A 13,491-nucleotide genomic window follows, 5' to 3' on the forward strand; every position below is an offset into this window, starting at 1 on the left:
GGTGCTAGAAACAAAATAAGAATGGGCCAGAGATCTATGGACTATTTTGACCCATCCTTGGTCCTCAGGAGCATTTACAAATTTGAATAAATAACGAAAAACACAGACATTAGGCTCAAAACCGTGTTTACGAGATTGGGCCATATAACAGTGAATAAAACGCCAGGAGTTGGGCGTGAGTTGGGTTGGACAGACACGGGCCTCGGCTAAAAGGCGAAAAACAAAAGGATGAGAAGGAAGCCAGAAACTAGCATAGAAAGTTTCTTAATACAAACAAATAGCCCCGGGTTTTGGGTAACAAGCCCTATCATTTGGGCAAGGAGACTCGGCCCTATAAGGAACATAAATATCAAATAAACGAGCTACAATACCTACTTTTTCAGAATCATATTTAGAAGGGTAGTTATAAGCATCTAAATGAAGCATGTTAGGGAAGGTTTCACCAAATTCGGTTAAAAGATCCCTAAGTGAAATAACTGAAGCATGGACTAAAGATTTTTTACCTCGGCTGGCCCTGGAAGGACGGGGAGCAGGTTAAGGAACCTGAGAGTGGGAGGAGTCGGAATCCACCATTAAAGTTCTTGCGAAGAGTGCTTGAAAACCCAGAAATCCCTTGAAGATGGGGAAGGAGATGAAGATTCAAACAGAATCTCCAAAGAAAACCCAGAAGACGGTGAGGACTATGGCGGCAAAAGAAGCCGGAAATCGCCTTGTGGTGGCAAAGAAAGAGAGAAAATATTGCAGAGAGAAAGAAAATTATAAAATAATTTTTAAAAATAATTTTTGGCAAATTGTTCCTGAAAAATTGAGAAAAAGTACCTGCGAGTACCAGAATATTCCTAAAAATTAAGGAAAAATAGTGAAAAATACCAGAAGGTAATAATAAATTCCTGTAAAATTAGGGAAGCCCATAAGGACGAATCCCTAAGGGAGAATCGTTGTAAATGTGTAGGTCACTCCACACTTTACGATAAAAACGATAACCAGAAAAGGTATAACCTTAACTTCTGCGAAATCTTTGACATGTTTCGCAAAAGTTGGGGGGCAAATGATATGGGCCTAAAATTAGCCTATAAATATAATTAATGTTAAATTAATTAGATCTGATACGGTCCAATAACGAAGCTCAATTAACGAGGCCCGAAGCCCTGATTATTTATTAATTTTGTAATTAATGAATAAGGAGGATTAATAGCTCATTAAATAATTTCTATCAGTGATATAAATCTATAAAAAATAGCCTCAAGGGAACCTACACCAACAAGAAGTCTGATTCTCTCATTCTAGGACTTCAAAGTCTATCCAAAATCTGAGACTTGTTCAACAAATCTCCTAACCCTAGTTCAATTCAAGGACATCCAACATCTATATAAAGGGTCTTACCCCGTCAATCAGAACTACGTTTTTTACTTGATCCTTGGCATACAGCAAGGTACGTAGGCATCTTGTTAATGCTGATTGAGTCACGAAACACAAGAGCAGTCAAACCGAGCCTCGAAACTCACGAACCCTAACAATAAATATGACCTATTTTTCAATCTACAACAGGTTCAAATAGTACAATAGTATATGATTGATAATATTTTATTCATAAATACTAATATAAATGTTAGGTGTTGGTGAGTGAAATTCGAACCTGAAAACTTATATGTATTTTTATAAATAATATAAATGTTTGTTGTTGAGGGGATTCGAACTTAGAACTTATATGTATCTCTATAAAAAATAATATAAATGTTTGTTATTGACGAGATTCGAACCTCAAAAATTGTGAAGTATATTTTTTTTAATATTTGGATTTAACGACTTTGATTATTTGATGTAGAAGATCTGGCGATCGTGATGAAAAATGATAACTAAAATGAGGGGTTAATCAAACTATAAATTATGCCTCATTATTATAGTATAATATAGATAAGTGTTGGAATAAATATGTTTCATTTAAATTTTTAGTTAATAATCTAAATTGATTAAAAATATTTCTTCAATTTATGTTATTAGTACTTTTTTGATTTATTAATTTTTTTATATATTAAAATTTTGAATTAATTGCCCAAACAATGGTGAAAATAATTAAAAAAGTCGATTTCTCCTATCAGTTTTTCATACCCACCTCCCATGTTCCCTAACACTTGTTTCATAAATATTTTTGGAAAAAAAGAAAAGAAAGTTCAAGAATATATTTTACATCATTTGTTCCACAATAATTTTTTTGGAGAGAAAAAAAAAGAAGGCTGAAAATTTTAAAAAGTTTATTTATAGTTTTTTTCAACTTTTGTGAAGATTGTGAAGTATTTTTCATTTCTTTTATTTTTGAAGTTCTGAACCCAGTATAAGTTAGAAAAATCCATACTTGTTTTCAGGAACCTCTGAACCAAACGACCCCTAGAAAAATAGAAACAAATTAGATTTTCAAATATTTTTTATAGAAATAGTAATATAATTAAAAACAATTATTTAAAGTAAATGTAGTTTCTAAGATAAAATTACCAACTAAACAATGTAATTATTTTTATAGAAATATTAATGACATTTCTGTAAAATGTCTAAATGTAAATACTTTTGGGTAATTAATGTAAAAATGATTCATTTAATCAAACTAGTAAAAACATTTTTAATTACTCTTATTAAGAAAACTGAGCCCCCGACCCAAAACACTGCCTTCTTCTAGAACTTTCCCCGTCAACTTACGACAGCGCAGACGCAAGCATACGCGTCTGCCTGTTCAAGTTAGCATATTCGCTAACATGCACCGCCTCTTCTTCTCCATGTATATACATACATGTTTATAAATATATATCGTCTTTTTCCATTTTCACATTTTTCAAATAGCGTAATAATTGTTATTTTGATTGAAGAACAAAGAAACCATTGATCAAACGCAAAGGGTATGTTTATTTTCAATTCTTGCACTATTTTTTATGTATATTATTCAATATTTGTGATTAAAAATTGTGTAAATTTGATTGAATTGAAGATTTGTTTAAGTATAAATTTTTGTATGTATAGAATTTAGAGATGGTAGTGATTCTTTGTTTGATCATTAGTCTTTGTTATGTCAAGAGAACTAAATTGTTTAGAAGTTAATTTTGTTGCTAAACATATGATCAAAATTCAATCTTTTAACTAGATATATGATCAAGATTCAATCTTTTAGCTAGATAAATGTTCAAAATTTAATCTTTTTGCTTGATATATGATCAAAATTTGATTTTTTAGCTAGATAAATGATCAAAGTTCAATCTTTTAGCTTGATATATGATCAAAGTTCAATTTTTTGCTAGATAAATGATCAAAATTTAATCTTTTTGCTAGGTGATGTTCAAAATTTAATCTTTTTGCTAGGTGATGTTCAAAATTTAATCTTTTTGCTAGGTGATATTCAAAATTGGATATTTAATGTATGGTTAAGTTTTTATCAGTTAGGGAGTAATTGTTTGATAATTTGTGTGGTTCTACTTGTTAGTTAGTCTTTGCTATGTTAAGAGGAACTTGCAAGATAGAGGTCCAATATTCCACCTTTTTGATGAATGTATGATCAAAGTTTAGTGTACTTGTTAGATATATGTTGAAAATTGCATCTTTCTGCTAGATGTATGCTCAAAATTTTATCTTTTTTGAAATATGTTAATGTGGATAGAGGAATGATAGTTATACATGTTGGCTCACAAATTAGTACCATTTTCGTTCTGTTCCCTCTGACAAATCTAAAAGTATGCTTTAAACTGCCTTAAAAAAACAAAATCGGTGTTGTTTTTTATGTAAGTGGTCAGCCGATGTTTTTGTCTAATGTTATATTTCCATTTTTTGATACTTAAACTAAGATTGGGGAACAACTTTATGACCAATATTTGGGAGCTAATGGTATTTCTCCCTCCTTCCCGCTTTAATGAAGTTCATGTATTTTTGGCAACAGAGTATGCAGCAGCAACAAGATAAGAATGACATCTCAGTGACATGGAGGGGAAAAAAGTTCACTGTACCGATGACACTAAGTACCACACTCAAAGAATTCGGGGAAAGCCTCCAGAAATTGACTGATGTCAGGGAAGATACCTTGAGACTTATTGTTCGGTCCAATAAAAGCTCAAAAATGTTATATCCGTTCTCGGATGAGCACTCTTCTCTTACCTTGCAAGAAACACCACTTTTTCAGGTTCCATGGATTTAGTGTATCTAAACTCTAAAGTTTAGTGTACTGTTAGATGTTATTAGCTGATTTTCTGATCATTAGATCGCCAGTCTGGTATTTTGCCTTTTTATGAACAATTTGTACATTAGCTCATCTGTAGTCTGTACCGTGTACAGTTATGTATACCTTTTGATAATGAGTTTCTGTAATGCGATTTCAGCTTTAAAACAATGGCTTCTATTGGGCATATAATATATATCTGTGTTACTCGGACTCGGCTAGAAATGTCCGACATGGACACGTGTCCAAGTACCAGACTCGGCAACATTTTAAAAAATATACATGTTTTTGGCCTAAAATAAGTGTCCAAGTCCGAGTGTCGAGTGTCCAACACGGGTACTCGAAGGTAAAATGAAGAGTCCGAGTAACGCAGGTTTATACATATAAGTGCGCAAATAAGTTTAGGTTAGGTCTTGGTAGCAAGAAATCCAGTTGGATTGTCGGTGAGCTCTTTAGGGCTGAAGACGATACCTTGTTTAAGTTTTTATGCTTAGTCACCTGATGGAAACAATTCCATTTGTTTTTAAAACTAAGCAGACTTCTTTCTTTAGGTAAAATCTATTATGATGATGGGAGTACCCAAAGCTGAGGTGGATCAAGTTCTACAAAATGCAAAAGCAGATATGAGAATTGCTGGATTTGATGAAGAGGAGAAGAGACTGAGACAGAGAACTTTAAGTGGCCCAAGTACTACACTCAAACTTCCACAAGGAAATTACATCTTTTCAGAATTTCGCACACTTAGTATTCCTGGACTTGAGGTAACATTTTCAAGTACATTATATTATTGTGTATAGGATTGTTGTTTCATCCTCTATTTTGTGCTTAGTGACCAATGCAATGGACGAGCATGCTTGAAAGGCTTGCGTTGAAAGGGTTTAATTTTGTGGCCTCATCTTTCCTTTTCTTTGGTTGGTTTATTTAGTTAGCAGAAAAAACCAAGATGCAATTTCTCTACTGGCTACATAATTGACAGTAGCTACCAATATTTCGTACTGAAGAATTGTCTAGCTCGTTATTTACATATATTTTGGTTTTCATTTTCATGCCTAGAATAAAATTTAATAATTAACACTTAGGAAGATGAAATTTTACTAAGAGGTTTTAATTAATCTATATGATGAACGTATAAGTTCAATGTATAGTATAATATGGATGAAGTTATTAATTAATTGTTATCAACCAAATATTAATCTGCCTCTTACAAAAAATAGTGTGTCAGTTGCATGTCAGGATATTTGCTTAGCAAGCAGTCAATGTTCAGATGCAGAGCTCTTAGTAGTCTTTAAGAAATCGTAAAAGTGATACATGTAATGTTTTAATCTTCACCCGTACACGATAATTGTGCTATTTAACATGCACTCTGTAATACCATTTTTAGCAATGAACCTAATGCCCAATATATCTCTTGCTGACAGTTGAATCCTCCCGCTTCAGAGGCATTAAAATTAATGCATATGCTTGCTGCTGATCCAGGAATAGTTGCTATCATGAACAAGGTGCAATACAGTGCTCCTTACTGATTTAGCTATAATACCTTACTATGCTGTCTCTCAAATTTGTTGAAGTTTGTTGAAACATGTCCATTTGCAGCATCGCTGGCGTGTAGGAATTATGACTGAGATGGCACCGGAAGGTTATGTTGGGGTTAGTCCAGTGTGCATTCTTGGTTTCAACAAGGTATGTTTCATTATAATTTTAACTTGTAGGATGATGGATATGTTATCGTATCTCCCTATTAATATGTTTCCCTGAGAATTTAGATGTCAAAACCTCAAAAGGGGTGTCAGAGTTAATTTAACGGCACGACTACTTGTTATGTTTGTTATAAAAAAATGTTCTTTTCAAAGTAGGGCTGAGAAATTGTTATGCTTTATATTTAATATTCACCACTTTGATTTGGTGTTACAGAACCAAGGGGAAGAGATATCTCTGCGTCTTCGAACTGACGATCTCAAGGGTTTTAGGAAATATCAGAGCATTAAAAAGACTCTCTTGCATGAACTTGTAAGCTTCTTTTTTTTTAAAGGGAAAAAGAGTGTTTTGTTTTGGTATCCCTTACTCTTTGTCGCATACTGTTACATCTGAATGTACAGGCAATTTACCAACTAGTGATCATGACAAGATACTTACTTTTAACTACAATTTTCAGGCTCACATGGTTTACTCTGAACATGATGCAAACTTTTATGCTCTAGATAAGCAGGTATGAGACTTTTATTTTATTTTTCTATCTATTTTGTTTCTGTGTGTATAAGAGTATTCCTGAGTGAAGATTTAGAAGAAAGAAAAGAGGGAAGATAAGAGAACCGAACTTAGAGCGAACTTGAGCGAGCTTAACGAACAGTTCGGTTCGTTTACAGCCCTAGATTTAGGGGATCCCCCTTCGCAGTCATGTACCTGAACTTCCCACTAAAATCTTCCTCAAGGTGAATTAATTCAGATGTAAGAGCTGAAAATAAGTTATGAATTTTCAATATTTCCATGACCACTTTGTATAATTTCCAAAAAAATGTTATACCATCTGTCCATACTTTGATTTCCCTCGGGGAAATCATACCTTATTTTTAAACATATTTTCTCTCCTCTCCTGGAGGATAGTCTGGGTCTTGTGTTCTTATATGCACCTTTCAAATGAGGTGTGAGCAAGTACATACAGTTCTAAATTCGGTTCTCATATCCTCATTGATAGTCTTTGGTGTAATCATGATATATTTCCATGACCACTTTGTATAATTTCCAAAAAAATGTTATGCCATCTGTCCATACTTTCGTTTCCCTCGGGGAAATCATACCTTTTTTTAAACATATTTTCTCTCCTCTCCTGGAGGATAGTCTGGGTCTTGTGTTCTTATATGCACCTTTTAAATGAGGTGTGAGCAAGTACATACAGTTCTAAATTCGGTTCTCATATCCTCATTGATAGTCTTTGGTGTAATCATGATATATTTCTTTTGCAGCTTAATCAAGAAGCGGCTTCTCTAGATTGGACAAGATCAACAAGCCATACTTTGAGCGGGGCTAGATTTTCTCGAGAACAGGAAGAAGAGCTGAGCTATAGTGGAGAGAGTGGAAATCTTTCGCGAAAGCTTGGGGGAACGGCTATAGATCAACTGGCTGATGCTCGTTCGTCATCAATTGCCGCTGCTTATCGGCGTTTAGACAGCGCATTTAGTAATCTCTCAGGGACAGTGGAAGCAGCTGAAAAACATATTCACGATGATTCCGAGCTTGATACTCAATACGAAGCCGATTTTATACTTTCCGGAGCAAAAGAATTGAGTATGGAAGAAGTAAATGATAATCATTCTGAATGTAACACTGGGTCTAATACTCACGTCTGCATTGGCAAAGGAAAGATGGAACCTGACCCTGATGACAGTGGAGACGTAAAATTCATGGACTCTGAAACGTACCATGTGTACAGGGAGGAAAAAAATATTTCTGAACCAGATCCTGATGATTCAGAGATGATGTCTCCTTTGGTGACCGAAAGAGTGTTTACGGAAACATTTTTGCATGGAGAACCTGATCCTGATAATTTAAGAGCTACTCTTGTTAATGGATTTGTTGATACACCAGATCAATTTATTCATAGTAGGGAAAGTCAGATTCAACATGAGAAGAGGCTTGATGAGTTTGTTGGTCAAGGTGATTCAGCAGCAAGCCAAAATATGTTGACCGATGACTCAGATGTTCTTGTGGAAGGTTCAGCTCTTGTGGAGAGCATGAGAAGTCATCAGTTAACTGAGAACTCCATGGAACCTGATCCCGATGTCTTCCAAAAAGGAGAATTACACGCTGAACCTGATCCTGATGATAGTATGGTTCCTTATCAGGGAATTTCCGAAACACAGACTGATGTGCCGAATCCCGATGACCTGGAATTGCAGAGAATTCAAGACCCTGTGACTGTTGTCTGTAATCGTCTGCAGAAGGCCATCGAGATGTTGCAATCTGAAGTTAATCCATCTGAATCTGTTATAGTCCTTCAAACTCTGTTTAAGATAATTAGGTATGCACCAGACTTTGGCACCATTTTTTTCTCCTGATATTGATCATTTTAGGCCTGATAATATTTCATCCAAACTTTTCTGTAGGAATGTGATTGAACACCCAAATGAAATTAAGTTTCGAAAGCTTCGCAAGGTATAGTCTTCTTTTGACTAAATTAACGCTGTTTTGTATTTTACTGTATACTTGAAGATTCTCTTTAGCTTTATTCCAGATATTAACAGACAAATATATTGCAGGCTAACCCAGTAATTCAGCGGAATGTTGCAAATTACAAAGGTTTGCATCTTACGATTTTAGTTCCTCTTAATTTATTATATATTTATATGTTTGTTTAATGGTGGTGATATATGCACACCCTAAATTCACTGTTGCGCACCCTTTTTAATAAATGGACCAATATAACCTTACCTTTTTCCTTTTACATGTTAGATTATATGTATAGTTTACGGTGTACCAATTGCCTAATCTTTTATTACGTAAGCTAATTTTAAATTTAAATGTGTGGTTAGTTTTATCAAATATTTTTAATTATTAATTCTTATTATGTTGCTAAATTTTTATCATTTGATTGAACTTCAAACCTATAGGCTACACCGCACTTCAAAAATTAATTGCAAGAAAAGAAAAATATATATACTATATTTTAAATAATTTTTATTATAAACAAAATTAGAAATAATATTGCACATGCCAAAAAATGAATTAAGTATCATAAATGTGTTAATAAATGCAAATGCTAATGAATTAAATTTAATTATAATTCAAAATAAGTAATTATTACCGTTCCAGTTTCTAAATTGATTTTTGTAATGACAAGCTATATATTTTCATCAAACCTTAATGCTTGTAATTTTTTTAATTTTGGATTTCATATCTCTACATGTTTTTTTTAACTGAAATTATTATTTCAATTTAATATTAAACTAATAAGCAATATAGATGTTTCATTTAAAATTTTATTCAAATATCAGAAATATATATTTATTATAAAATATTTTAAAAAATATCAAACTATCATATAAATATAAAAAGATAATCATGCACAATTTATTTTTAAAGAAATATTTTAAATCATTCCCATCCATTTTTAGGACAAGTAACGAACAAATTCTTTCGGTCTATACTTGACTTTATGGGGCAAAATAATAAATTTAAAGCTTAATTAGGACATTTTGGTCAAACTAACAAAAACAGGTGTGCAACAATAAGTTAAGAGTAGGCATATATCACCGCCTTTGTTTAAATGATTTCCAGTCTATTACATGCGTTGTGCCCATCAAAAGATAAGTTTTAACTTATAATCCATGTGTTTTCATAAGTGGTAGATAAGGTCTAGTTCCAGAGTCCATCTTATGAGTTTTCTCAGAGATCAAAAGGGTCGATTGACTAGATTCCCACCACTCCCCAATTTCCTATCCCCGACTTAAAAATCTAATGCATCAAAATCTGCATCACCCATAATAAATGTTGTTAAATAAGACTGCATCAGATTGTGGTTTGTAACAAATGGAAAATAATCTGCCTTCATTATGTGCGGAAACGAAGTACAAGTAATTTATATACTTCTGGGGGATTTATGTGCTGTTTAGTGTATGAAACCTTACTCCTTGTTTGGATTGGGGGTTGAGGCGGGAGGGGTTGGGAGGGGTTGGGTTGGGCTAGGTCGGGTCGGGCTGGGCTAGGTTGGGTTGGGTTGGGTTAGGCTGGGCTGGGCTGGGCTAGGTTGAGCCCTTACCTCATTTGGATGTAGGTGCGGAAGTAGGGGTTGAACCCTTGATATGTTTGGTTTAGAGTTGAAGTAAGGTTGGTTTTTATCTATGTATAAATTATATATTGAAAAACTAGTGAATGTTTTAAAATTTAATCTAAAAATTTTAACTAAATTTTAAAATATTTTTAAAAAATTATAAAAAAATTATAAAGAAAAAAAATGAAAAAACTTTAATAGAGAGAGAGAAAGAGAGAGAGAATGAAAGAGAGAGGATGAATAAAAAAAAGGTAAGCTACCAACACCCCAAATTGGGGTGTTGGAAAAGTTCAATTTTTGTATTACAAATTAACCCCTTTCAACCCTTGTGAAGCAAGTTCAATTTTTGTATTACAAATTAACCCCTTTCAACCCTTGATGAACCTTCACAAAACTCCTGCTTTGACAAACTTTCCTAAACATGGTTCTTATGAGTCCGTCCCAACCCAGCCCAACCCACTCCCTGCCAACCCCCCATCCAAATACAGCTAGGTAATTTCTAGGGGTTAATGACTTGGATTAGCTTTGAGCTAATTGGGTGGAATAGGAGGGATTAAGGTTTTAGATGTCCATTATACCTCTGGTTTTGGCCTGTATAGTCTATAGGTTTTGCCGTGTAAATTTATTAATGTGGCATTTATTGTATAATAAATTTATCAATGTGGCATACAAATCTATATATGCTGATAATATTACGTAGTTTGTAACAGAGTTATTGCCTGTTAAGGTGACAGTTTGAAACTCATTGAGCCAGGGAATGGTTGGTGCTAGTGCCAAAAGTTTTGTTTAGTTTGTCACAAGACATTGTACTACAGAATTTAAAATAAAAATAGGACTTGGACACCTCTGTGACCGAACACTGTTTTTTTGAGGAGGGGGGGTTTGAAATACTGTGTTCGCGAGCTTCTAATTAGAACAAACCATGGAGAGAGAGAGAGAGAGGAGAGCAGAATTTACCCCGAATATAAAAAAGAGAGTTATACAACCATGAGGCCAACTTTTATCATGAAGCATGAGACGAAATTGAGTGGAAGTAACTTAGGGAATAAAAAGGATGGAGTGGAAGTACCAAAGAAATAATGTTAATGTTTGCATAATAAAATAATGTAAATATTTGCATGATTCTGGTAATCCCTACCAGTGATGAACTTCTATAATATTTACCAGATGCATAATCAATGCTGTTTAGGGTTTTAGTAATATTTCGTGAATGTGACCGTATGGAATGCTAATTGGGACTTGTGGTAGGGATTAGTTGCTTTGACAGTTCCATTACAATTGCAAATAACTTCAACATGTATCTTGTACAGCTGCCATGGAGATTTTGCTCTTGATTGGATTCATCGAAGATGTGGTAATGGATGAGATAGGGAAGTCAGAAACCTACTTAATTTTGAAGCGGGATGACCCGGGCTTGTTATGGCTTGCCAAATCCTCCCTAGAGACGTGCATTTCATATTAAATCAAGATAGCAACCATTAGTTGTAAAATGTGTTAATATGGTTCTGCGGTAACTGTAAAAAGATGATAATAAATTGTAAAGTATGATGTGTTAATAGGCATGGTAATCACAATTGCAGGAGACAGCTTCCAGAATGAAAATTGTAATATCAGTTGTTTTTTAGCACCGAAGAAGTATTGGAAAACCTGTCTGATGGAACTTTCTTCAGAAAACTGTAACTGTATGTTTCGTGCTGGTTTTATGTATCTTTTGAAATTCTTGATTATTTTTGAACTCGATTAGATTGTAAGATGTTTTACTAGGGAGAACCATGCGAGTTCAGCGATAAGCCGATGACGAATGCTCTGAGTTGTTATCATCGTATTTTGCTTTTCCCAGCTTGTTGCTAATTGTGGAGAGTGCTGTTAGGTTCTAAAAAAGTTGAGCCAAACGAGCAAATATCAACTTATGTTCCCGGTTGGGGATCTATAAAAAATGATTTATTAGTTTAGTAATTCATACTTGTATGTTATTTAGATGTTTCGATAACTTTACTTAGATAATGATATATTTGGTAAATTATAGTTTGAATTCAAATATTTTTAAAAGAATTAAAATTTTAATACATGAATATAAAATTAAAAAGACAAAATTTAGGAACAGCAACTCCTACATTTGGCGACAGAGTTTAATGCAACACACCTCTGTTTAGCAATAATCTAATACAGTACAGTCAGTGGCGGACGCAGAAAAGTTTTTTAGGGGGGTCCGGAAAATTTTTCGTGCCAAATTTTTAAGGAAAAATTAAATTTCAGGAAAATTAAAAAAAACATAATAAAAAATGATAATATTCTAAAAATAGTCGTGCCAAATTTTTAAGGAAAAATTAAATTTCAGGAAAATTAAAAAAAACATAATAAAAAATGATAATATTCTAAAAATAGTCTGTATGCATCACCTCTATCATCCTTAGAATATCGAACATATATAAATTAGAAGACTAAGGGGAGGAAAAAATTAAGACCGAGGAAAAAAATAAGGAAAACAAATGAATGCAGAAGTCTAGAAAAGCATATAGACAAGAAGGGGTTTCGAACCCTGGTGTCCGGTGAAAATAACACTACTTAAAACCATCCAACCTACAGCAACTAGTCATTCATTGAGCCTACTACACTGAATATATTTGGAAATTTAGGGGGGGCCAGGGACCCCCCTGGACCCCCCCAGATCCGCCTCTGAGTACAGTGATCAATGATTTATGATTACTGCTCGGCTGTTATGCTGAAGCTGGGATCGGATAAGTACGGATTAATATAGGACCCGTTTGGAATTTCTTAAAAATTGTTTTTTTAAAAATTGTAATTTATGACTTAAAGTTGAAAAGTGTCATGTAAGTAATATGAACATTGTAACTTATAAGTTATTTAGGTGTTTGGATAATTTTACGTATAAATTATTTATAAGTTTATAATGTGTTTGGTAAATTATAACTTATAAGTTAAAAAAAATTCAAAACAAAAATTAAAATTAAATTAAAAAACCAAATTTTAATATGGGAAAACTGAACTACGACTTTTTTTTTGTTTTTTGAAAGATGTTGAAATTGCTCTTTATTGCATTCGAGTTTACATTTGGTTACATTTGAGATTGCACCATTTGATTATGTTGAGTTTCAATATTGTTTTGCTAAAAAATGAAAGATCGAATATTTTAAAAACAAAATGTAATAATATCATATTTCGCAAAAAACTTTTTTTTAAAAAATAACTTGTTTGAATTAATGTTGCATGTATTCACATTTAATTTGTAATTATTAATCAAATTAAATATTTTCAAATAAATATAATTAAATAATTAGTCAAAACAAATAAAAAATATCTAATAAAATTATAGGAAGTGTAACCGGGAGTGCATGATCCGAAGTAAAATGAAATGAGAAAATAGCATCTCTCCAACTTTCAGATTTTCGCCATTTAAGTTGTTATTTTCTTAGTTGGCTGAATCACCCAAATACCTTTCATGTTGCAATGGGCCTTAAATGATGCGCCAAACATGCACGTAGTTATGGGTTAACATTATTATGTATTGGGTCGT

At 33.2% G+C, this 13,491-nt stretch overlaps 1 protein-coding gene across 1 annotated transcript; it reads left to right on the plus strand.

Moving 5' to 3' along the window:
• The first annotated feature begins 2,659 nt into the window (after positions 1–2,659).
• On the plus strand, positions 2,660–11,683 carry LOC141707021 (uncharacterized). Its single transcript, XM_074509979.1, has 11 exons — positions 2,660–2,888; positions 3,917–4,156; positions 4,744–4,953; positions 5,611–5,691; positions 5,786–5,872; positions 6,104–6,199; positions 6,345–6,398; positions 7,153–8,207; positions 8,293–8,341; positions 8,446–8,485; positions 11,267–11,683. Exons 2-11 carry the CDS (start codon positions 3,920–3,922, stop codon positions 11,416–11,418), a joined length of 2,061 nt encoding a protein of 686 aa, XP_074366080.1. The 5' UTR covers positions 2,660–2,888; positions 3,917–3,919; the 3' UTR covers positions 11,419–11,683.
• The last annotated feature ends 1,808 nt before the right edge of the window (positions 11,684–13,491 follow it).

Source organism: Apium graveolens, chromosome 2 (assembly GCF_009905375.1).
Source record: "Apium graveolens cultivar Ventura chromosome 2, ASM990537v1, whole genome shotgun sequence".
In the NCBI taxonomy this organism is placed as follows: Eukaryota; Viridiplantae; Streptophyta; class Magnoliopsida; order Apiales; family Apiaceae; genus Apium; species Apium graveolens.